We start from the raw sequence: 27,165 nt of genomic DNA on the forward strand, positions 1-27,165 counted from the left end.
TTTCCTACTGACTTTCTAAGCTGTTTTTGACATTTGGGTGTTAAGAAGTCTGGAAACTGCCACAGCTGCCAGTGATTCAGTACCCTGAGGCCTGTTCCAGGTTTGCTGGGGCCTGATATGTGCTGACAAGTTTTGTACTGCACTATGCTCCTCTCTCAGACTGGTACAATTTCTGGTCGACCTTCTAGGTTGTCTTGGGCTGGAAAGTTGTTTCACTTTGTCATTTTGTGGGTTCTACTGCTGTAGAATTTGTTTAGAGTCATTTTTACAGGTATTTGGAGGGGTTTGGGGGAGAGCTCAAGCAAGTCCCTGATTTCACTCTGCTATCTTGATTCTGCCCCTCTAAAGCTAACATTTCTAGTACAATATTGAACAACAGTAGTGATAATGAACAACCTTGTTTCACCCCTGATCTTATTGGAAATGCTTCTAGCTTATCCCCATTACATGTAATTCTTGCTGATAGTTTTAAATAGATGCTACTTATTATTATAAGGAAGACTCCATTTATTCCTAACCTCTCTAGTGTTTTTAATAGGAATGGGTGTTGTATTTTGTCAAAAGTTTTCTCTGGGGGCAGCTTGGTAGTGCAATGAGTAGAGCACCAGCCCTGGAGTCAGGAGTACCTGAGTTTAAATCCGGCCTCAGAAACTTGAGACACTTACTAGCTGTGTGACCTTGGGCAAGTCACTTAACCCCAATTGCCCTGCCTTCCCCCCTGCAAAAACAACAACAACAAAAAACAAACCAAAAAAAAAAAAAGCTTTTTCTGCATCTATTGAGATAATCATATGATTTCTGTTAGTTTTGTTGTTGATATGGTCAATTATGCTGATAGTTTTCCTAATATTGAACCATCTCTGCATTTCTGGTATAAATACTGTGGCCATAGTGTATTATCTTCATGATAAGTTGCTGTAATCTCTTTGCTAATATATCTTTTCATTTCTTTTTTTTCCTTTTTTCCTTTTTTAAAATTTTACCAGAACACAAATACAGAGTAGAGAAAGGAAACAAAAACATATTGTAAACTTAAATATTGAAACTTAAATACAAAGTATGGAAGAAAAAAAGTGTGTCATGTGTATAGCAGAACATAGGAGAGGATTCAAAATATGTAACAATAATTTTAATTTCAGGAAAGCCAACTTTTCTTTGCTTCCTTGTGTTTTCTTTTGTTCTCTGCTGTGCACTTTTTAACTTTGTTCTTTTTTTTCCTCCCCCTAGTTTAGATATGTTTCTCATTATATATATACACATACAGATGTATACATACACTTATACATATATACACGCATATATAGATATATACCTTCCCAGACATACTCTACTCCTGATCTTTTTTTTTGTGTTTGTACATATCTCTTGTTTTCTATCCCTCTTGCCTCATCTATTTTACTTCTACTCACTTCATTGCCCTCCTATTACTTGCCTACCCCGCTCCTCCACCAACCACCCTGCCCACATATTACATATCCTCCAAGGATCCCTCCCCTATCCTTCCATTCCCATTGATCTAAACACCCTTTACCTATTATCTCATTCTGCCTTCTAAAAATCCCTCCCTTGTCCTAATCCCTCCCTTGTCCTCTCCCCCCTCACTATACCCCTACTATCTTATTTCTTCTAAATTTAAAAGACTTTTATACTCTTCTAAATATATATGTATTGTTTCCTCTTAAACCCATTCCCAATGAAAGTAGGTTACCAGAACTACCAGCCCTCCTCTCCCATCTAAATCCTCTGTATCTTTTCTTCTTCTTGCACCTCTTTTGTATAAAATAGTTACTGTTTTTAGCTGTTTCTAAATGGCTTTACTTTTTAAATTCATATCATAGTCAGGTTTATTCCACCTTTTTCTTATGCACTCAACAATTATTAATTAGAATGTTAGACATACATTTTACATTTTATTTTACATAAAAGGTAAGCAGTCTGTTCTTATGAATCTCTTATAGTCAGTCTGTAGTATGTACCTTATGTTTCTCTTGGTTCTTGTATGTTGAATCTTCTATTAAGTTGAGGATTTAACAAAGTCTTGAAAGCCTGAGGGTTTGTCAAATGTCCACTTTCTTTTCATTCAAGATAATACTGAAATTTGAAGGGTGTGATATTTTTGGCCAGAGGCCCAGGTTTTTTGCTCTTCAATATATTCTGTTCCCAAGACCTGTGGCCCTTTAATGTCTCTACTGCTAGGTCTTGTGTAATTCTAATTGTGGTGCCATCATATTTAAATTGTTTTAATCTTGATGCTTTTAATATTTTATCCTTGAGCTGGGGGTTCCGGAATTTGACTATGATATTCCTATGAGTTTTCCTCATAGGATCTCTTTTAAGTGGTGTGCAATGGATTTTTTTCTATCTCTACTTCCTTGCCTTGTTCTAATGCTTCAGGACAATTTTCTTTAATTATTTCTTGTATTATTGTATCAAGATTCTTTTTTTGATCATAACTTTCAGTTAGTCTGATTATTTTTATATTTTCTCTTCTTGATCTATTCTCCAAGTCTGTTGTTTTTCTTATAAGGTGTTTCAGTTTCTCTTCCGTTTTTTCATTATTCATGTTTTGTTTAATTATTTCTTGATCTCTTATAATTTCACTGGCTTCACTTTGCCCAATTCTAATTTTCAAGTTGTCATTTTTCTCCTTGAGATTCTGGATCTCCTTTTCTAATTGGTTGACTTTCCTTTTATAATCTTCTTGTTTTTCTTGGATTATTTTGATTTTGATTTTTCCTCCATCTCTGTCATTTGATTTTTAAAGTCTTTTTTAAGATCTTCTATAAATTCTTTTTGGGCAAGTGACCATTTGATATTGCTCTTCGGGGGTTTCTTTACTTCAATATCCTCCTCTGAAGATGAACCCTGGTCGTCTCTATTCCCATAATAGGTTTCTATGGTTGAATATATATGGTTGGATCTTTGCTAATATTTTATTTAAAATTTTTACATCTATATTCATTAGGGAAATTGGTCTGTAATTTTTTTTTCTCTGTTTTGGCTTTTCCTGGTTTAGGTATCAGTACCATATTTGCATCATAAAAAGGATTTGGTAGGACTCCACCTATTTTCCCAAATAGTTTATGTAGCATTGGAATTAATTGTTTTTTAAATGTTTGATAGAATTCACTTGTAAATCCATCTGGACCTGGAGATTTTTTCCTAGCAAGTTCATTGATGTTTTTTTTTTCAATTTCTTTTTCTGAAATGAGATTATTTAAGTAGTTTATTTCATCTTCTGTTAATCTAGGTAAATCTTTACATTTTTGTAAATATTCATCCATTTCACTAAGATTGTCAAATTTATTGGCATACAGTTGGGCAAAATGGCTCCTAATTATGTTTTAATTTCCTCTTTATTGGTGGTGAATTCACCCTTTTCATTTTTGATACTGGTAAGAAACTAAGATTTTAGTAATAATAATTACCATTTAAAGAGAACTTCAACATTTTGAGAAGTTCTTCACCTATGCTATCTCATCAGATCCTCACAATAACCTTGGGAGGTAGATACTCATTTTACAGATGAGGAAACTGAGGCTGAAAGAGGTTAAGTGACTTGACCAAGATCACTTAGGTTGCAAATGGCAGAGCCAGAATTTGAACCTCAGTCCCCAGTATCTAAATCCAGGATTTGTTTGAAGTCAGGTCTTTTCACTCCAAGTTTAGTGGCTGCTCTGTCTGTCCCCTATGCCACCTCATCAGGTAAAGGGGGAGAACATTCTAAGCAGAGGAGACAGCTGCTGCAAAGTCATGATGGGACTGGGGGTGCAGTGTTCTGCAAGAGGAGTGGTAAAATGACCAGTTTGGCTGGACCGAAATATTACTATATCTCTTTTAGACATAGGGAGAGTGAGGGTCAGAAAGGTTTCATATGCCCATGATAACACAGCTAGTAATTGCTGGGAGTTAAGATTTACACCCATATTTCCTGGCTCCCAAGTTCAGTGGTCTTCCTACTACATTGTACTGTCTCCAAATATTATGTTGGGGACTTCCCTCCACCCAATCTGTTCTTTGGTTGTTGTTAATTTAGGGGTTTGTTTTTGCCTAAGAGAAAACAAACTAGCTATAAAAGGACTGCTGGTGCATCTTCACATATAATCAATCTCAAAGACCAATTCCATTGGAAACAAAAAAAAAAGATCTGGGAAGGATATCAAGAGATAAAATTTCTTCAGAAGGTCTAAAGGAATCATAATTTTATTTCCATAAATGATGCTTAAAATTTTGTCTGAGAAAAGAATTAGCTTATTTTTGAATCTCTAATTCTAGTTCAACAAGTCAAGTAAACAAAAAAAATTAAAACCATGTTTGTATTTTGCAAGTTTGAAATTCCATAGATCTTGAATTTCATTCCCGGAAGCTAAGCTCAGTGAATACAATGAACACAATGAAAACACCTCCCCATTAAATTAGTAAGCAGGACTTGGGCTTTTCAACTAAAGTATAAATAAGAAACAAATTCATGAACTTATTTTCCTCTTGGACTACAGAGAATCACTAGCACTAAAAATAATAACAAGATGAACAAGGCAGACAATAGAGAGTTATGTTGTGGCCCTCTTGTCTAGTCACAAAAACACAGATTCAGCTCCATACTCAAGGAAGAACTGAAATAAAATCAAATCCTTTTAAACATTTTTCCTCTGAATAAGGAAAACTGAGGATTTGAGGTAACTAGGTGTATGGCCCTGGAATTAGGAAGACATGGTTCAGATTTGACCACAGTGACTTATTAATGGGCAAGTCACTTCAATCTCTCCTTGCCTCTGTTTCCTCATCTGTAAAACTGGGGTCAAAACAGTACCTATCTCCCAGAGTGGTTGTGAGGATCAAATGAGATAACATAAAGTGCTTTGCAAACCTTGACATATTAATTCCATATTAAGGTTGATGATGATGATGATAATGATAAAGAATGCCTTCCTCAGGAAAGGAAAAAATGCTTGATCTCTATCACATGTGGCATTCTGTTACAAATACATCCAAATCTTCTGTTGTTGAATAACAGTGATATTGTTAAAATATTTTTTTATCTAGCACTGGGTATAAATGCATAGTTAATATATCTAGCTCAGGGGACTCATTCCCAGATCTCTTAATTCTTAGATCAACACTCTAATTGTGTGATCACAGACAAGTCACTTATCCTTTTGGAGGATCAGTTCCTCATTTGTCAAGTGGAGATCATAATATTTCCACTACTGCCTCGAAAATTTATAAGGGGGAAAAACACTTGTAAACCTTAAAGACTATATAAATATGAGTTATTATTATTGTAGTAGCAGTAGTAGTAGTAGTCATAGTCATAGTAGAATAACAGTACCTCATATTTATATAGTCCCTTAAGGTCTATCAATATTTTTTATAAACTTTTGAGGCAATAGGAGAATTTAATAGAAAAATAATTGAATAAAAAGAGTTTAGCAACTTTTTGGATGCTTTTAAACACCAAGATTTCCACTCAAGGAACATACATTTAGAACTAGAAATAACTTAGAAGCCATGTAATGTACACTATATATTATATCGATAAGAAAATAAAATCTCAGAGAGGTACATAGGATCATAGATTGAGAGCTAGAAGGGACCTTAGAGACCACCCCTCCCCTGCCCTTCATTTTATAGATGAGGAGTCTGAGACACAGAGAAGTTACATGACTTATCTAGGGTCATACAGATAGTAAGGCCCAAAGGAATATAAATTTTCATCGCTGAAACTTAGCAAGATATCTTGGGATTTATGGGCTAGACTTATTTTTTATGGACCATGTCTTAAACCTGACTCTCTCTGACTTTCATTGATTGGCCAACAATGGGCCCAGCTCAAGCCTCATTTGGTCATTGTTTGGATTCTGATGGCTCAGTGTGAGTGTAAATGACATTTGTTTCCATTTTGGCCAGAAGCCCTAAGGGTCTTCCCCTCCCAGATTGATTTTTTTTTTGACTAAGTTATTTGCCTCATTTTTTACCTAACCTTAGTCACTGAATGAATGGGCGGTACCTCAGACAAGCTGAGACCTGGGGAAGACCTTAGCTTAAAAGGATCAAGGTCCTTCCTTCAGGGGCCATCTCCAGTTGTCCGGATCCACATCTTGTCACTGGACCCAGATGGCTCTAGTGGAGAGAGAGTGAGGCTCTGCCTCACTGAAATCCAAATCATGCGTAAGTCAAGACATCACCCCTGTGATGTCATTGTTCCTCTTTGAGAATGAAGGACCACCACCACCAACAACAACGGCTTGACAGAGGAATTTGAATCCAGGTGCTCTCAACCCCCCAAGTCCAGCATCATATCTACCAGACCAATGACATGCCCAAGATCTCATGGTAGTAAGTGGCAGAGCCAAGTTTTAAGCCTCAGGCCTCTGGATCTAAATCCAGGATTTGTTCCCACTGCATTATTCTGTCTTCAGTATAAACCAAAAATAAATTGAACTTTGTGCCATAACTCCGGCATGTTTCTTGTATATATGTACATTTCACAAATTCTCCTACCTTGCCCATTATGTCATCCCCAGTGACAACTGCTATTTTCAAATCCACATTAGCTTCCTTTGCCACCCTGTGAAGAGCCTTAGCACAAGCAAGGGGATTGGTCCCACCAGCATTGCTAATAACACGAATGCCTGCAAAAGAAGACCAAGAATTCCTTTATTTAGCTGTTATTACACAGTGGCTGATGAGTTTTCTGCCCCATTCAATTTTTTCTATATTGTCCACCAGTGGCTTCATGTGTCTGTGTCACCTTATAAGCTTCTTGTGGCCTGGGATAGATCACACATTGTTCAGAGACCATAGTGACTGCTTCAATGCTAGGCAAGTGTAAGGACCTCAATAATTACTTGTTGATTGATGGACTAAAAGATACTTCAAGGGAAGGGAAGGAAAAGCCAGTTCTTACAATTAGGAAAATTATTAAACACAAAAAGGAGAAAAGTAAAAAAAAAACATAAGGAACATTTAGAAACTTTGTCAGCACCTTTTCGAAATTTAAATTTCCTGGGAAAATTTTAAAAAAATTAAAATTGTTTTTTCCCTCATGACTATTTTTTAAAAGTATAGAATAGCTCCTCCTAGTGGTGAAAAGTGATAAATATTTTTTAAAACGATCTAAGGACTGATTGAAATGCATTCAGAAAATCTCAGAATCTCAGTTGTAAATGACTTAGAAGTCATCAGGTCCCAATTAAACCTACACAGCAGCCCTCTCTCCAGCAATCCATGGAAGAGGCAATACAACCTCTTCCTGAATTTCTATGGTGATGTGGAGTCCAACACTTTCCAAGGCAACCTACTCTACTTTTGGCCAGTTTGACTTCTTAGGAACCTTTTCTTTTTGTCAAGGCAAAATCTGCCTCTTATACACAATCAGAGAATCACAGAATTTCAGGATTAGAAAGAGTCTCAGCACCCTTAAAGCCCAACCACTGTAATCTTAAAAGAATTCTGCCTACAACAATATCTGACAAGTGTGACCCCCGGCCTTTGAATGAAATCTTCCAATAAAGATGAGCTTCTACCTAATTTTTTTCTGACACCAAGCTGAAATTTGTAGTTAGGCATCTTCACCAACATTATGTAGAGGTTTCACCCATAAACCCTGGGTGTGTAGATTCCTACTTACTTTCTGGGTCAGTTCACTCACTATAACTTGCTCTTAGATCTGGGTTCCCAAAGATAGATCACCACCCCACAATTATACTGGAATTGTTTCAGGGTGCTAGGGATGACCTTTTTGAAGGGAAATATACTTCCCTTACTCATCATTTTAGCTCTCAAGCCCACACCAATGTTTTTCTATTTACACAAACCATCCATTTACAACTATGACACAGATATTATCTGGCCAGCTGGGTCATAGAGTAAGTAGAAGAGAGTAAAGCACAAGAAGACTGGAAATGAAGGATGGGGCCACATTATGAATATCCAAATTAACTACAAAGGACCTAGGAAGGAAGATTGTATTTGCAGCCAGAGAAAGAATGGATAAATAGAAGTATAGATAGAATGATTTTACATATGTATACATACACACGTTTGTATCTAATGGTAGTCATCTCTAGGGGGGAGGGAAGAAAAAAAGGAAAAAAATAAATTTGCATAATAGCTTTACTATATATTTAAAAGAAATAGCAAATTGTACATAATAGATTTGTGGTTTCATGTGCAATCATATCTTTTTTATTCTACTTTCTTATGGAAATGCTTGTGTTATTTCGCAAATTAAAAATAAAATAAATAAAAAGTTATTAATTAACAACAACAAAAAAACACAAACTAAGATTTTGCATTTAATTCTGGTGGTAATAGGAAGCCATGGGTGTTTTTTGGTGTGCATGTGTGTGTGTGCATGAATGTGTGTGTGTGTGTGTGCTTGTATGTATGTGTATGTGACATGATGTCTTAGGAAGATTAATTTGACAGCTGAGTGGAGGATGGACTGAAGTTGGGAGACACTTGAGGCAGGTAAGCCAACCAGCAGGCTACTGTACCAGAGTGATGGCAGTGTGAATAGAGATATGGTATGTATATGGGAGATGTTATGTAGATAAAAGCAAGACTTGGTAACAGATTAGATATGTAGGATGACTATAAGTGAGGAGTTGATGATGGCACAGGGGGTTATGAGCCTGAGTAATTGCAACGATATGGTGCACTCAAAAATAATGAGGGAATTTGGAAGAGGAGATGTTTAGGGAGGAAAGATAATGAGTTCAGTTTTAGAAATGTTGAGTTTAGATGTATACTGGATATACAATTCAAGATATCCAATAGGCAGCTGTTGATGCAAGAGTAGATTTCAGGAAAGAGATTAGGGCTGATTAAATAGATCTTAAAATCATCTACATAGAGATGGTAATTGAACCCATGGAAGCTAATGAGACCACCAAGTGAGATTATGCAGAGGACCCCATCTGGCTAATTTTCAAGAACCTTTTGATAAAAATCCCTTCCCAGAAAAGAGCAGATTTCCCTAACCCCTACACTCACATTGTCAGCTTCATGGCTTAAGACATTAATAAATATTTTTATTTATTCAGTCAGTCAGTCAACAAGCATTTATTAAGTGCTGGTATGGTGCTAAACTCTGAGAATATGAAGAAAGTAAAAAACAGACCCTAAAGAACTTAAATTCTAATAGGAGAAGACACAGGGGACACATACAGAGAAAATGGAAGACAATCTAAGAGGGGAAGGCACTAGTATCTGGGGTGACCAGTAAAGTCCTCCAGTAGAAGGTAGAATTTGACCTGAGTCTTGAAGAAAGTGAGGGAAACTATAAGGCAGAGGGGCAGGGATAGAATATTATTCCAACATGGGGAAAACAAATGCAAAAGCATAGAGGCAGGAGATAGAGGGTCTGTTGTGTTCAAAGAACTGAAAGTAGGCCAGCATAGCTAGATTTTAGCATGTACGGAGGACAGTCAAGCATAAGACGACTGGTAAGGTAAAAAGAAGTCAGCTAATTCATTCTTTACCCACTAGGATTATTTTCCTCCCCATCTAGTCACCATGTTCTATCAGTCCTTGTTGTGAGGACTCATGCCAACCTTTAGCTGAACCTAAAGAATCATGGCCCAACACCTATTAATCATGACCAAGCAAAAAGAATAGCTAAACCAAGAGATCCTAGATTCAGACAGGCAATGGACTTAACTCCAGGACCTTGTAGGCTGAGAGAGCTATAGATCCAAGGAGAGGACCTGGTACCAGTATACAATATGCATTACTGAGTCAACACTATCAAGCCTTAGCCCTAAGTCCTAGAGAGGCATTCTGGAAGACAATGTTATTTACCCAGCCCCATTGTGATGGTGGTGTGCTAGAATAGGAGAGGACATGGATTACATGCTTCTAACCTAAAAGAACTCTGCCTTGGAAAAGAAAAATGTTGGAGACAGACCATCACCTTAACCAAACCAGTCTAGCTCTCCCTTCTTAGTCTATTCACGCCAACTTCCTCTATACTGACTCTCCAGCCTTGGAATCCCTGCCATAGACTTCTTTTTCACCTTCTATTGAATATTTTCGACATGGTTATCCTGTGACTTCTGACTTCATCTAGCCATGGCATCCTGTTTACTCTCTTGGATCAAGACTCAGATAATGCTCTCTTTCCCTAGGGAGGCTCCCCTCCTCACAATGTCAGCCCTTTCCTCTCAAGAGGCAGTGGTTTCACAATTATATGGATCTGGATACAATGCTGTGAGCTGGCAGACTTCTTGTATACAACACTATTCTTGCAAAGTCTGAATATGCTTGCTACATCTATGCTACTAACAATAAACCTTAGAGATTAAGTGATGAAACTTACTTTCAACTAAGGGTAAGATGGTAAAACCTTTAAAAATGTTTTATTCATATATTTTGTTGTTTTTTGAAATATTATTGTCACTTTCCAATGCTACTGCAAAGATACAGCCATAAATCTATCCAATAGAATCCTCCTTTATAATAAGGACTATAGAACCTTGAAATGAAAATGGAATTTCTTACAACTATACACTCCTTTGCCAACAGAAAGTTTCCCAGGATGTTATAATTATAACAGCTACCCTTCAACTATGAATACATCATGATGTCAATCATTTCTTAAAAGAGACAACTCAAGATAGAGAATAAAGACTTAATTTCATGAAATTTATTTTTTTAAATTTGAAGTATTTTTTAAATAAATAACTACACTGATTACCTATCCAAACAAAATATTTATGTTTCATTCAACTGGAAAAAGCTTATGTGAAGCAGAGGTATAAATGATAATTGTCTGTCTGCTTCCACTCTCCTTATACTGCTCTTATATGTGTGTAGGCAAAGCTAAGGGGAAGTTACCTTAACCTGTGGGTTATCTCTTGCTCCTACTGTAGTCATGGGACATGAAACATACAAAAATCTCAAAGGAACTAAAAGCCATAATTTTGGTTCAGTCAGTTATCATCATCATCACCATCATCATCAATACTTACCTAGGGTCCAAGTTCCATTAGAGACATCTTATAATATTAAAAGGAGAAGAAACACTTTCACTAAGTATATTTATATGTACCTATATATATGTCTAACTTCCAAGTAATACTTGAAACGACATACCACCTTAAAACATGACATTAAAATGTTTTACAAAGGAAGTACTTTTTGGATTACCTTTTTTGTGAATATCTTTAATATATGGAGCCATTGCAATTTGCACAAAATCAGGAACATAACCCAGGTCCTAAAACATGAAAAGATAGACCACTTATAAGAAGTGTCTGACAAGACTTGTTACACAAATACAATACAATAACTGACCTCTTTAAGCTAATTTGTAAGGCTGCTTTAAACACGAAATAAAAGGCACTGTCAGAAATCAACTACTTACAAATTATGTATGTGAATCAACTTAAGTAAATGTTAGTGCTAATATATTTCAGCAAATCAGGTCAGCTTGGAAGATGAAATCAACTGGAAAATAAGGATAAGTGCCAAAACAAAAATTCAGTATATTTTACTTTCAAATCTCTATTAGAATATTCAAGTCCAAAACTGTGACAAAAATAAAAGTCCTGTATCGGCTCCCATACCTAGGATTCTTGGCTAACTTTTAGTTAACAGCATAAAGGGTTTGGGCCAGATAAATTCAGTCAGCCAGCCAATGACCATTTATCAAGCAGTTATTATGTGCCTGGCACTGTGCTGAGTGCAGAGGATATAAAGAAAGGAAAAACACTTTCCCTCCCCTAACAGAGCTCACATTCTGATGGAGAAAAGTTTATGCAAATGTCTATATACATACAAAATATATATAGTGTAAGGGGAGGGTCATCTCAGAAAGGAGGCATTGGCAGAAGGGGGATCAGGGAGGGCGACTGGAAAACGTCTCTCTCCTGCAGAAGGTAAGACTTGATCTGAGTTTTAAAGGAAGTCAGAAAAGACGGGAGTGAGAGGTGAGGAAGGAAAGCATTCCAAGCATGGGAGACAGCCAATGCAGATGCTTGGAGTTGAAAGATGGAGTATTCTGAGTAAGGAACACAAGTAGGCCAGTGGATTGTAAAGTGCATGGTGGGGAGTAAAGTGTAAGAAGCTGAAAACACTGAAATGTGTCAGGTCGTGAGGGGCTTTAAATACTAAATAGGATTTTGTATTCGATCCTAGTGGTAATAGGGAGCTCCTGAAGTTTATCGGCGGTGTGCATGTGTGTGTGTGTATGGGGGGGATGATATGCATAGAAAAATTACTTTAGGAATACCAATTAAAAGACTACTATAGTAGCCCAAGTAAGAGGTGACGGAGTGCTAGGGTGATAGCTGGAGAGAAAGTGCATAGAGAAGACAGAAAGGGATGTATAAGACATCCCATCCGTGTATGCACATAGACATTTGTATAAATGTCTTGCATAAGACGGGAAGGCAGAAATGACAAGATCTGACATTAGATGGGATATATGGAATAAACACAAGTGAGAAGTCAAGGATGAACCAATGTAGTAAGCCTGGGTGACTAGGGCGGGTTTACCCAACAGTCATCAGAAGGTTGGGAAAAGAGGAGGAGTTGGAGAGACAGCGAGTTCTTTTTTGGACTGTTGAATTACAGATGCCAACAGGAGATCCAATTTGAAATGTCCAGAATACATCTGGTAATGTAGGACGAGCACTCAGAAGAGAGGTTAGAACTGGTTCTACAGCTCTATATAGGGATGGCAGTTGAATCCATAGGAGCTGATGAATCAAAGTACGGGAGGATGCGAGATAGGATACAAAGATATTCAAAATGCACACTTAATTTTATGTATTGGTTTTAAATCATATAATCTTTAGGACTCCTACTGAAAGGATTCCTACAGTTAGCGAATTCCCTTGGAAAGTCAATAACCCCCCCTTAATTAATCTTGCTTCATAATACGAAGCCAATGCAGATGTCTGAATATTGGCTCGTCTTAAAACAAGGACTGTATTTCCCATTTCTCCCCTGAATTTTCTCTCATTCGCCACCCTTTGCAGAAATTTGGATGGTTATGAACTGAATTACAGTAATAATTAACTTACTGGTTTTTTGGACTTTGCAGCAGTTAGCAGACACATAGTTATCTCTGAAAGATAATCAAATACCAAAAAATCCAGCTTTCCCTTATACAGCAGCTGAGGCACTAGAAGAAGAAGAAGAAGTTTAATTTACAAAAACATTTATGCTTAACATGAATTAACATAATTTAATATAACACAAACATTTATGCATAGACAAAAAAATTATATGATTACACAACTAAGATGTATTTGAGCCAGGACTGAACTCACGTTTTCCTGACTCCAGGTCCAACACTTTTGTCTACTGATCCACCTAGCTACCTTTTGACATTTAAATTATTTTTTTAAAAATTAGGGGCAGCTAGGTGGTGCAGTGGGTAGTGCACTGGCCCAGATGTCAGGAGGACCCGAGTTCAAATCCAACCTCAGACACTTGACACACTTACTAGCTGTGTGACCTTGGGCAAGTCAGTTAACCCCAATTGCCCTGCCTTCCTCCCTGCAAAAAAAAAAAAAGTTTTAAAAAAATTATTTGCTATGCATTTACTAGGAGCAGAGAGACACATTATATGCTGAGGAAGAAATAAAATCTTTGCCTTCAAAGAATTTCCATTTGATTAGGTTTTGACACATACACAAATAACTACTAAATAATACATGAAAAGGGCTGAGAAATGGTGCAAAAATTCTGTACAAGGTCTTTGGTCAGAAAGATTATCTCCATTGTCAACTGAAGAAGGATAAAGACTTCATATAGGAAGTCTTCAAGCTCAGCCTTCCAGAATACGTAGGATTTCAACAGGTGCAAAGTTAATATAGATTTCATCCACATTGCAAATATGTATCACTGAGACTTTAATTTTATTTGTATGATATGACTACAAGAAATCTTGGCTACTTGAGGATGAATAGTTTCAAATACTTATGCTTCCCAAGTCAGCCACATAGTACAATGGGACTTTGTTATTGTACTCTTGATATTCTGTATTTAGGGCACTGTAGTTTTCCAGTATTAAGCCAATAATATTGAATCAAGGTACTAGAATGAAAAGCAAATGATAGTTCTGGAGTGAACAGGAGGCCAAATGGGGAAGGAAATCTATTATTAGTGCAATGGGGTGATCAGTTGAGGCTCACTGCCTTCCATCTTACCTCCTCCCCTCTCCCAGCACCATTTGCTCTGGCTAGAGAGCAACTTGGGAACATAAATGCAGCTGAACAGAGTTACCCGGCAGCTACAGGGACATGTGTGACAGCACTGAAAGGACTTGTGCTGTGAGAAGACCAAGCAATCTCCTTACTCACCACTGAGCAGGGAGAGAGGCCCACTCAGTAGATTTTAAAGGGTGAGATAGCTTCCACTCTTTATTCCTATTCTAAAAATGATATTTTATTTTTTCTTTAATTGCATGTAAAAACAATTTTTAACATTTGTGTGTTTTTAGTTTTGAACTCCAAATTCTGTCCCTCCCTTCCTCCCCTCCCCCCTCCCTGAGACAGTAAGCAATCTGATATAGGTTATACATGTACAGTCATGTAAGACATTTCCATATTAGTCATTTTATGCAAGAAGACTCAAAAAGAAAGGCAGGCAGGCAGGAAGGAAGGCAGGAAGGAAGGAAGAGAAAGGAAAAAAGAAGGAAGGAAGGCAGGAAGGAAGGAAGGAAAAGAAAGGAAAAAAGAAGGAAGGAAGGAAGGAAGGAAAGAAGAGAGAAAGAAAGAGAGAAAGGAAGGAAGGAAGGAAGGAAGAAAGAGAGAGAGACAGAGAGAGAGTGAGAGAGAGAAAGAGAGAGAGAGAGACAGAGAGAAAATAGTATGTTTCAGTCTTTATTTAGACAATATCAGTTCTTTCTCTGGAGGCAGATAGTGTGTTTCATAATGAGTCTTTTGGGATTGTCTTGAATCATTGTATCGCTGAGAATAGCTAACTTGTTCACAATTCTTCATCATACAATATTGCTGTTACTGTGTACAATGCTCTCCTGGTTCTCTGCTCACTTTGTATCACTTCATGTAAGTCTTTTCAGGCTTTTCTGAAATCATCCTGCTTGTTATTTCTGAGAGCACAATAATATTTCATTACAATAATATGCCACAACTTGTTCAGCCATTCCCCAATTGATGGGCATTCTCTCAATTTCCAATTCTTAGACACCACAAAAAAGAGCTACTATAAATATTTTTGTACAAATAGGTCCCCCCTCCCACACTTTTTAAAAAATCTCTTTGGGATACAGATCTAGTAGTAGTATTGCTGGATCAAAGGGTATGCACAGTTTTATAGCCCTCTGAGCATAGTTCCAAATTGTTCTTCAGAATGGTTAGATCAGTTTACAACTCCACCAACAATGCATTAGTGTTCCAATTTTCCCACATCTTCTCCAACATTTGTCATTTTCCTTTTTTGTCACAGTAGTCAACATGATATGTGAGCTGGTACCTCAGAGTTGTTTTAATTTGCATTGAATTTTGTCTTAGACTTCCCATGAGAGGTGGAGGGGTGCTCTTTCCTCTAACCCTGTCATCTATAGCAAGTTCTTGTACATGGCAGCTAGAGCATGTGCCATCTAGAAAAGCCTGACCCTGAGCATGGAACTGAGGCTCCTGGCTTCCTCTTCTACTTTGGATTTCTTTCCCTGAGCATAAGTGACTAAAAACTGAGCATGAGAGAAATGTTTCAGAAGTGGCTACTTCTGGATTTTAGGGAGTTATAGGATTTGTTAGTTGACATCAGCTGTATTGCAAGTGGTGGCCCCTACAGTTACAACAATGCTTCTTGTAGGAAAAGATGACTTCTGACAGAAAGATGAGTCAAGCCCTGGCTTGGTTTGCTAGAAGATGTAGACCTTGAGGGAGATGTCCAGGTAGTCAAGAGAAAAGGTGAGGTACCTATTCAAGAGTCCCACTAAGTGTTCCATTTTAAAGTATCAGCCCTCTGGGAAAATGTAATGTGAGCTACGGGTTATGCATCATATTTTTAGTCTTTGTCAATTTACACTTACGAGTCTTCTATATTCTAAGATTTTCTCTTGTTTGGAGGAAATAAATATCTATCTTAAATCTGATCTAATAATGTATTTTGAGAACCCTTCTGGAAGGGCTTCAAATCCCTTTTGGGGAGACTCTAGACATGAATCAAACATCATCATCATCATCATCATCATCATTTAAATAGTCCTTTAAGGTTTTCTAAGCACTTTACCAACATTTCATATGATCCTTGTAAGAACCCTGGAAAGTGCTATTATTATCCCCATGTTACAGATGAGGAAACTAAGGCAGACAGAGACTTGCCCAGGGTCACATAGCTAAGAATTGTCTGAGGCTAGATTTGAATTCAGGTCTTCCTGACTCCAGGTCTATAATTCTTATCCACTAAGCTACCTAGCTGCTTTTTAAGATTTATTTTTACTAGGGTTCAGGGGACAGGACATAAAGATGTAGAGACAATGAGGAAAAGAGCCTGGTCCCTCTGTTTAAAGGCCAGGGTCCACAGGTCTGAACCCAAAGTCAGAGCTGGTGCCTTTTAGTGGGAGAGGGCATCCCAAATTCCCCCTCTAAGATATAGCAAAGCTGTATGATATTTATGAATTTCCTTATTCACAGGATCATAAAAATAAATTTTCTGAGAAGGTAAAGCCTCAGAAAACTCAAATTTTATAGTACCAATATATCATACGGTACTAACTCACAGGCTGTGCATTTTTCCTTACTGTTTCATTCAATTTAATTCCATAGATTTATTAAGCATCTGTGTGCCAGGCCCTGGAGTTTGCAAAGATAAAACCCAAAATAATCCTTACCATCAAGAAGTTACATATCCCACTGTTGGGGATACAATACAACATACACACAGGTAAATAAATGCACAATATACACCAAGTAAGACAAAGTGATTTCATGAAAGAATTTAAGCTTCCAAGTGGAGAATGTGCCTTGTGGAGGAGATGGCACCTGAGCAGGGCTTAGAAGGTAGAAGTGTGGAGTATATAGATTCCATGTATGTTCCTATACAAAGCTTGTGGGTGGGAGAAGAAAGTCATATATGGTGAAGCTGGTAGTAAAACAGTTCATTTGGAAAGTGGATTGCTGCTATGGCTACAGATATACTGCCACCTACACACTCACTGTTGAATATGATAACTTGATGGAGTAACACAGCAGGGAGAACAACCATCTCTCACAAAGTTTCCAATTTGTCTTCTTCTCAACCTGGTTTTCTTCTAGCTTACTCAATTTTTTTTAATTGCATTCAACAGTGACTCCCAAAGTACAAAGTCTGAAACAGCTTTTTAAAAATTACACCCCCCCAAATTGTCATGAGATTAATTTAAAAATAGGTTCCCTTAATTTCTCCTTTATCCTATCACTAATGCAATACTGAATTCATTTTTTATGCATTTTGATAGTAACCTGGCTAGATTTCTTAAGCTACAAAATTTTAATTGGCTTCAAATATACTTTATAATGACAGAAGAATCCAGTACCTATTATAAATGTTTTGCTTATATTTATTCCAAAGGTTAAAAAAAGAAACCTAGATATCCATTACATATCAAAGTCTTCTGTGAAAACAGATGATCAGATACAGAGTTCATTGTGTTCTATTGATGCTGCGACAATTTTCACATGATTTTCTTTTTTTTCTGTGCATGAATTTCAATTCACTTCAATGTCAATTGGGGACTCTACCAACAAAAACATGTGGACATAACTTGATTTATCAACTAACATCATGAACAACCAAAATATATGGAGAAAAATCCCATTTTAAATTTAAACATAGGATTCTGTGGGTAGATAAATATGTGCTCCTTCCTCCAGGAGATTTAGGAATGTTAGCACAGCTGGCACTCAGCTGTGATTTCGCATCAGTATTTTATGAAACTTTGTCCACCAGCCTGCAGTAAAAGCAATCCCCTCAGCTGCGCTGAGAACAGAAACTTTTCATCTGAGATGTACAGGGAGGGCAATTTTAATTTGGGATATTATCCCAAATGGTTATATGGTTTATAAATATGGTTAATATGGTGCCAACTAAGTGGAGCCTTAGCTCTTAGACCCATAAACTCAGGAAAGGTACAAGATCTGTCAAAGATCATGGGAATAGTGGGAAAATGCATGAAAACAGAAGAGAGGAGACAAATGAACATCAGAAAAATCAGAACAAAGCCAACTTTGTGGTTGATAGATCACTCAAATGTCCACCATATGCTGATGCCTACCAGAGGCAATTAAAAAATAACGAGGTTTAAACTCTACTGCTAATTAAGGAGGATATTCTTGTATTTTTAAGTGTATTAAATTATAAAAGCTTTTTATCTTTTCTGCTACAGAATGTTTCAATTGTCCTGAAGCTGAATGAATAGCATCAAAACTAAATTTAAGGGCAATGCCTTTGGACCAAATGATTTCTTAGTCAACCATGAAAAGATTTTAAACAAAAAACAAAAATCCTCTACCCTTGTAAAAGACTAGTTTTCACCCTTTACTTATGCCTATGGTAGGTGAGGCACCCAGGACCCAGACATAAGATCCAGCCATGAGGATCAGAAAATTGTGCCAGAGACTTTGTGTCCATATTGTGGTCCCTATTCCAGGTTCTGGAAGGTTATGCCAAAAATACTATAACCTTTGGAAAATATTTAGGTACTGAACCAGTGACAGACTGAATTCAAAAACCAGCCTACGCAGAGGCTTACCACTAGAATCCTGGCCACTTGGTGATCAATTTTTTGGACACTCCAATAGATAAACACATGACATGTCAACAGTCTTGTGCAGCCCTTTTCCTGCTTCCAAGGCGGCAGAAAAGGGCACCAAGAATGACATATTTCTGAGATTTTCTACAAACATCAAATTAATGTGTGATCTTCATCCAATAACCAAGAGATTGACAGGCCACTGGATAAATTTAACCACATCCAAAACGGTATCCTCATTTAAAATGAAACCAGAAGGTGCTTAAAAAAAGTTTAGTAGGGAATTGCTTCACCAGTTCTCTTCAGAGAAGAAAATAAAGGAATTAGTTGAGTTGGTTTGATCACATGACCAAAGGCAAGAGAAACTATAATTTCATAAGATACTACTTGGTCGCTGTCTTTTACACTTACTATCTGTAAGACCTTAGGCAAGTCATTTAATTTTCTCTGGACTTCAATGATCTCATCTGTAAAATGAGGGGATTGGATTAGATATGGCCTCTTGAGATTTCTTGCAGCTCTAATGCTTTGATCCAATGACTGTACCTTTGTATTCATGAATGTAAGCAACAGATTACTGGTAAGATGATTTGCAGTTTATATACTAAAATATGTTACAGCGTATAAATAATCCTCCAAGTAGACTCATATATATATGCTATATACAATATTCTATATAATAATTATATATACATATATGTATATGTGTGTATGTGCATGTGTGTGTATATATATTATATATATAAATTGATATAATGTAAGCAGATCTAAGAAAATAATATATACAAAAACTATAGTCAGGTAAATAGAAAAAAATGATTAAAAATCCAAAGTGAATGCTGTATTTTTAAAACTTTATTATTCTTGAGTTTTTTTGGTCTGTTTTTTTTTTCTGTGAGATGGCTAACATAGAAAAGTTCTCTGTGACTGCACATATGTAATCTATATCTAATTGCTTGCCTTCACAAGATAATGATGAAGAGGGAAGGAGAGAATTTGGAACTCAAAATTTTAAAAATCGAATGTTAAAAAATTTTTGTTTACATGTAATTGAGAAAAAAATAAAATTAAAAATTAGAAAAGTGAATGTTGCAAAATTATAAAGGAATGAGCATGCTCTGAAAGGAGAAATATTAGAAGACACTCTCACTTCCCCCCGCCCTTTGCAGAGGTGGGAGGCCCACAAGTGTATAACACTTCAAATATTTTCACACTTTTTCTATGTATTGATAAATTATTTTTCCTCTTTTCTTCAAAAATATTGTTTGTTAAATAAGATAGCTTTCTGGGAGGGAAAATGGAGAGGAAGAATACTGGGAAAAAAACTATGATGATGTAAAAAAAATACATCAATAAACTTTAAAAAAAATTTAAGATTCTATGGCAGATGGGGCCACAGAAGCTTTGTTCAGAGATCTGCTGAACATCAAAAGGAAAGTGACATAAACTCATTTAAGGGGTTTGCTGGTGTTTGCAGGGATGTGTAAGGCAGAAGACAAGGAAAAACAGGGGCAGCTAGGTGGTGCAGTGAGTAGAGCACCAGCCCTGGAGTCAGGAGGACCTGAGTTCAAATCTCTGGCCTCAGACATTTGACACACTTTACTAGCTGTGTGACCCTTGAGCAAGTCACTTAACCCCAATTGCCCTGCCTTCTCCCCTCCAAAAAAAAAAGACAAGGAAAAACACTGTCAACCAAGAAAGAAGGATTCTAGAGATAAATGAAAAAAAGAAGAGATTCAGGAGAAAGAACTTTTTGAACAGGACCATAAACCATCATGTACCGTGAGGATCTGATGAAGGTTTATCCTAGAGAAAGCTTAGGGTTGACATGATACTTATCTTCAAAGTAGGCAGTGCAGGCCATGAAAACCACACTCCATGTGGAGTTACGGTCTAGGGTCAAATCCTGGCTCTGCCATTTTCTGCCTGTGTATTCTGGGACAAGTTATCTTACTTCTCTGGGCTTCAGTTTTGTGGGGTTTTTTTAAAATTTCTAACACAAGGGGGTTGAACTATATGACTTCTAGGTCCTTTCCTGCTCCAAATCTACTATCCTAAATATTTGGAGGTTTCCAAGGAAATGCTACTTCTGCCCTTTCTTCATAGTACAAAGGCTTTTGTTTCATCAAGCTAAGAAGGGGCTTCTTCACTGACGCTGAGGCCTCTCTACCCTCATTTACCTCAGGTCAAGGATGCTCCATCGGTTCAACCAGTTGAAGACATGAAGGGTCCCTATCCTTTCAGCAGGGATATGAACAAATAAATTAATTTCATTTGTGATTCCAAACACAGTGTGACTCATGCTCATCACCTTCCAAACAAAACAAAACCAAAAAAAACTTCCTCTGTTTCCTCGGCACAAAAAATGGAGCATACTTCAGAGGTCCCTTGTATCACCTTCTGGTTTTCTTTGAATGCCTTTTTTCCCCTGGAGCTGACTGGGTTGTGAATGAATCTTGAAAAGACTCTGTGTCATATGATCAGAAGGGCACAAATTTGGGAAGGACCTTAGAGGTGGTTTAGTCCAATTCCTTCAATTTACAGGTGAAGAAAATGAGAACCAGGAGACCGAGTGACTTTTCTGCAGTCACACAGGTAAGTTAGATTTTGATGTCCTTCATCATCTTGGTCCCCATCTCCTTGATACTTTCTAGCATGTCAATGTTCTTCCTTAAATATGGCACCTAGAACTGAACATGGGGACAGTTGAGTGGTTCAGTGGATAGAGTGGCAGGCCTGGAGTCAGGAGGATGTGAGTTCAAATCCAACCTCAGACACTTACTAGTTGTATGACCCTGGGCAAATCACTTAACCCTGTTTGCCTCAGTTTCCTCACCTATAAAATGAGCTGGAGAAGAAAATGGAAAACCATTCCAGTATCTTTGCCAAGAAAATCCCAAATGGGGTCACAAAGAGTCAGATACAAGTGAAAAAGAACAACAAAGTAGGATAAAAGACACCTATGTAAAGAACCAATATGGATGCAAAAGGAACTCTGATGCATTCGGGTTTTAAAAAGACATGTATGGAAAATGAAAATAAAGGTGAGCAACTGAAGACAAATACAAAAGAATAGCATAGGTCCTGTAAGAATTGCCAGGAAACACTAAATCCCAGAAGGATTTGAGCTTGCTAGTGAAAGCTAATGAAAAAAAAATTTTTTAAACTACGAAGGAAGCAAGAGCAATACTGAATAGAGGACAGAACTGTTTGCAGTACATGTCAAATACTAAAATCTTATTTTTCTATCTGTTTTCTCTTCCATGGAGAATGATCTGTGGACTGAGAAAGAACAAAAATGGTTGCCAAAGAGTGGAAACCACAGACAACTGAAAAACCTTCCAGGTACCTCCAGCTGGCCTCAAAGAGTTCAAATTGGTACCCCCAAATGAACTAGGCAAGGACAATCCTTCAGATTTTTTTTTTTCACATCCCACGGAGTTCCCAACATTTTACAGGGCACATTAGTAAATACTGATTGCTTCATTAGGCACATGCTCATCTCTCTCTTTAGGATCCAATTCTCTTCATCTATAAAGTACATTTCCCTCCCCTTATTTCCAGGTCTCATTTCAGTTAGGTCTCTTCTCTCAGTTGTTAAATGATCCCTGGTTAAATTGTTAGCTGCTCTTGATACTCCCATCCTTGCCCCATTTCCTTTTAGAATCACACAATGTTAGATCTGGAAGGATCTTTAGACACTAGCTAGTTCTGGTGGCAGTTGGGGATAGAATACAGATCCCTAGGACCACTAATTTAGCATTTTCCATGCTAATGATTGAATTACATAGAATCACAGAATGACAGAATGAGCTCAGAAGTTATATAGTTTAACCCACACCCAAACAAGAATCCTTTCTACATTCTATCTTGCAATTGCAACCAACCTTTCTTAAACACTTGTAGTGAAGGGGAATATGTCGCCTCCTAAAGCAGTATTGGGAAAATACTAATTATTAGGAAGCTTTCCTGATATCTTATGCCAAATCATTTATCTGCAATTTCTACCTGTCGTTCACACTTCTGGACTCTAGGATTATGCAAAACATGTCTGATCCCCCTTCCATGTTACAGCCCTTCAAATACTTGAATTTATTCATGTTCCCCCAAATCTTCTTGTTTTTCAGTGGAATTCTACTCTTTGTGACTCTGTTTGGGGTTTTATTTGCAAAGATACTAGAATGGTTTGCTGCTGTCCTCTCCAGCTTATTTTACAGATGAGGAACTGAGGCAAATAGGGTTAAGTGACTTGCCCAGGGTCACATAACTAGAAAGGGTCTGAGGATGAATTTGAACTCAGGTCTTCCTGACACCAGGCCTGGTTATATATCCACTATACCAGCTATTTTCCCTAACTCTATTCTTCTAGTTAAATAATCACCTGTAAAGTTGAATTTTCTAAGATATTTTCTAAGCTTTGCCCTGTCACCCTCCTTTTCCATAAACCCCACTGGCTGTATATTACCTCCAAAATGAAATATAAAACCCTATGTTTGGTTCTTGAAGTTCTTCATAACCTCACCACTTCCTACTTTCACACTCTTACACATTACTCCCTTCCACCTAGTCCACCCTGCAGTGACACTGGTCTCCTCACTATTCCTCGAACATATCACTCTATCTCCTAACTCCCAATGTTTTCACCTTCTCATACCTAGAATGTTCCCTCTCCTAGTCTCCACCTTCTGGGTTCCCTGGCTTCTTTCAAGTCTCACCCAAAGTTCCATCTTCTGGAAGAAACTTCTCAGTCCTTTTTGATCTTAGTGTCTTCCCTCTGAGGCTGTATACATAATGTTTATTCACAGTTGTTTGCCTGCTGTTTCTCCCATTAGACTGTGAACTCCTCGAGAGGAGGGACTGTTTTTTGCCTTTCTTTGTATCCTTAACACTTAGCATGAAGACTGGCACATAACAGGCATGAGGTCTGAGCAGTGCACAGTCCAGTGGAATTATTACCTTTCTAGCCTTGGACACTATGTTTATTTTAATGAAACCTAAGACTATATTAGCTTTTTTGGTGACCATATCACACTGTTAACTCAAAATGAGGTTTATTAAATCTCCCCTTAAATATTTTTTTCAGAGTAACCATTGTCTAGCCATGCCACTCTCATTTTATATTTATTAAGTGAATTTTTGAGACCAAGTACAAGACTTTAAATTTATCCATATTATATTTCACCTTACTAGATTTAGTCCAACATTTTAGCCTGCTGAGATCTTTAGAGATCTTGCTTCTATTATCCAATGTGATAGCTATCTTCCCAGCTTCATGCCATCCCCAAGTTTGATAAGCATGCTATCTATGCTTTTATCCAAGCCACTGCTAAAAAAAATACTAAAAGGTATAAGACCAAGGACTAATCCCTAGAACTCTCCACTAGAGACATCATTCCAAAATGACATTATCTATTAAAGACTATTCTTTCTGACTATTCAACCACTTCCAAATCCATCTCTCTGTACCTTCATTTAGCCTGTCTCTCTCCATCTTTTCCACAGGATACTAGAAATAACTCTGTAAAATATTAAGAGACTCTACATTTGAATAGGGGGTTCCTGAAGACCGAAAAGTCCTGAAGTTCAAAAGAAAACGTATAGTTAGGCAGAATTAATTATAGGTCATAATGGCAAGAAGTAGGTAAGATATTTGAGGGTATGGTCAACATTCATAAGATTGTAAGCAGGGGCAACCACCTATCCCAGGGGTGGGGGACCTGAGACCTCAAGGCCACATGAGGCCCTCTAGGTCCTCAAGTATAGCCCTTTGACTGAATCCAAACTTCACAGAACAAATTCCCTTAATAAAAGAATTTGTTCTATAAAATTTGGACTCAGTCAAACGGTCATACCCAAGGACCTAGAAGGCCATATGTGGCCTCAAGGCTGCAGGTTCCCCGCCCCTGACCTATCCCTATAACTTACATGCAGCTGCCCTTCAATGCCAGTTAGTAACTCAGTACAGAGGAATATTTCTGTCTCCAAATTATATTTGATTAATCCTTCCTATTTCTCTAGAAAATCTCTATAATAAAATCAATATTCCAAGGTCTAGCTTTTATAAACCACTAACTTCTTCCTCCAATGCCACACCAATGTGGTGGTAACTATGGGTTCTTGAAGATAGTGCCAGTGAACGCAAGCTGTCAAAAATCCTACCAAGCTAGAAAACTTTTAAGTAAAAGGTATCCAGAGAACCTGGCCAGATCAGGTCTTAAAGGTTCATCACCTGAATCAGCCACCTAGTGAAGATTTTTAATTTTTTTGGTTATAGCAATCTTCTAAGGCAAAGAAAGTTTTGATCTGAACTAGTGCTAGATTCCAGTGAAATCATAAATCTTTTGACATGCTGACCTAACTAACTTTTGTAGGTAATCATTACTACATACAGTAACGGGAACAGGCCATGGTGATATATATGTATATATACACTTCCCCCATGCCCTTGTGACATTTGAGTCTCTCTGTCCTTAACAGTGCTTTGTTTCTTGACGTGATTTCTTCCTCTTACTGTCAAAAGAAAAAAAGGGCTTTAATGAAGCAATCCTGGCATTTTTATGACAACACACACTCCTTCAAAGGTCTTACACAAAGTTCTTACCTCAGCTCTGCCTTATATGATTGTGCTGCATAGAGGACATTCTCCTTTCTCTTGTTCAACATTTCCCCCTCCAAAGCATAAGACTTGTCTCTCGCCTTGCCAAAAAAAAAAAGCCCAAAACAAAACAAAACACAAAAATCCCCCCACTGTGCTACAATAACACACTCTACTATTTTGAGCCTAGCATTCCTGCTGAGTCCTAAGAAGAATGAAGGTAGGGAGGGGGAGACAGGCAAGACTAACAGGAAGAGCTACAGAGAGAGAGACAGAGAGAGAGAGAGACAGAGAGAGACAGAGAGAGAGAGACAGAGAGACAGAGAGAGAGAGAGAGAGAGACAGAGACAGAGACATAGAGACAGAGACACAGAGACAGATCGAGACAGAGGGGGGAGAGAGACAGAGACAGACAGAGACAGAGACAGTCAGAGACACAGAGAGAGAGACACAGAGCCAGACGGAGAGACGGGAGAGAGACAGAGACAGAGAGAAGCAGAGAGACACAGACAGAGATAGACAGAGACAAAGAGACAGTCAGACATAGAGAGACGGAGAAACAAAGACAGAGAGAGACAGAGGGAGACACACACACAGACACAGAGACAGAGAGACAGAGAATACATGTCGTCTCACCCCATTAGACTGGAGGCTTCTCAAGAGCAGGGATTGGTTATTTTTACCTCTGTTTGTATCCCTAGAGCTTGGCACAGTGCCTTACACACCGTAAATGTTTAATTAAATTCCTGTTGACTTGACAGAGAAGAGATAGTCAGAGACAGAGAAAGAAAGATTTTGGCAGGGAGACAGGGAAGTTATAACACAGACACACAATCCCAAACAGAAAAACATACTAAAAACAGGGCGCATGGTACATAACTGGGAGAGGGAGGAAGACACTTCTCCTAGGAGAGGAACTGGGTAAGAGCATGGACCCATTGCCAAATACACACTCTCCTGATAGGAGAAAGGATAAGGAGCAGGCCGTAGGCTGAGGCGTGGGCATGTGCGTGAGGCTCAGCGGTAGGGTAACGAGACTTACAACTTTGTCGGCCCTGCTCGATCGCCAGGCACACTGAGCTCTGCCCCTGCGTTTCGCCTGGCTCCATCCAAGCTTGCAGCACCAGGCGGAGATGGGGAGCCAGGGGGCCGAGGCAGGGCGCAGGCAGGCCAGGCGGCCGGCAGGAGCGAGGACGAGCAGGCTATCCTTCTGTTACCTGAGGCCGCCGTGTCTCCCCAGAAAGCGGAGGCGCAGCCGATCCGCACCGTACGTGTCACTTCGCATCCTTCTCCTCTCCCTGGACCGCCCCCGCGGGCCCCGACTTTTGTCCCCAGTAGGCGGGACGCTGAGCAGCCGGAGATCGGCGCCCGCAAGTGCTGGAGTCCGAGCCCGAGTCCGATCCTGAGCCGGAACCGGAGCCAGGCAGCTGGGACTGGCCCTCTCAGAGGCAGCAGCAGCAGTGTCTGGAGGCTGCTCATGGCAGCACGACCCTCAGGCTCTCTCCAGACCCTTCTTTGTGCCGGGTTCCCAAATACCGGAGGGCGACAGCCACCACCAAGTTAGAGGAGGTGGGGAAATCCAGAACCCAACGAACTGGCAGCAAAACTCCTTCCCTCTTCCTCCTTTTCTGGGCTGGGTGGGGAGCGCCTCCAAACTGCTGCCCTCACCACCCCCTGCAGGCCGGCCTGGGACTGCACCGCTCGCTTCTGACCAGCAATGCCCCCGCGAAAGCCTGCTCAATTGCCTTCCCTCCATCTAGTCATCTTGTCATGTGCCCTCCGCTCTAGTCCCAGGGATCAGAGGTTTGAGAGCTGGGAAAGGCCAGGGGGAAAAATCTTTTCGTCCAATTGTTTGCCC

The 27,165-nt window shown here is 38.5% G+C and overlaps 1 protein-coding gene across 1 annotated transcript in view; it reads right to left on the reverse strand.

Moving 5' to 3' along the window:
- Positions 1-26,932, reverse strand: part of LOC118853722 — a 140,468-nt gene extending 113,536 nt beyond the window's left edge. The window contains exons 1-4 of the mRNA XM_036763906.1: positions 26,525-26,932; positions 13,032-13,132; positions 11,152-11,221; positions 6,502-6,632 (exon numbers count right to left, since the gene is read on the reverse strand). Coding sequence (XP_036619801.1) covers positions 6,502-6,632; positions 11,152-11,221; positions 13,032-13,132; positions 26,525-26,786 — 564 coding nt within the window. The 5' untranslated portion in view covers positions 26,787-26,932. The remainder of the gene's footprint in view (positions 1-6,501; positions 6,633-11,151; positions 11,222-13,031; positions 13,133-26,524) is intronic.
- Positions 26,933-27,165: the final 233 nt, after the last annotated feature.

Source organism: Trichosurus vulpecula, chromosome 6, assembly GCF_011100635.1.
Source record: "Trichosurus vulpecula isolate mTriVul1 chromosome 6, mTriVul1.pri, whole genome shotgun sequence".
Lineage (NCBI taxonomy): Eukaryota > Metazoa > Chordata > Mammalia > Diprotodontia > Phalangeridae > Trichosurus > Trichosurus vulpecula.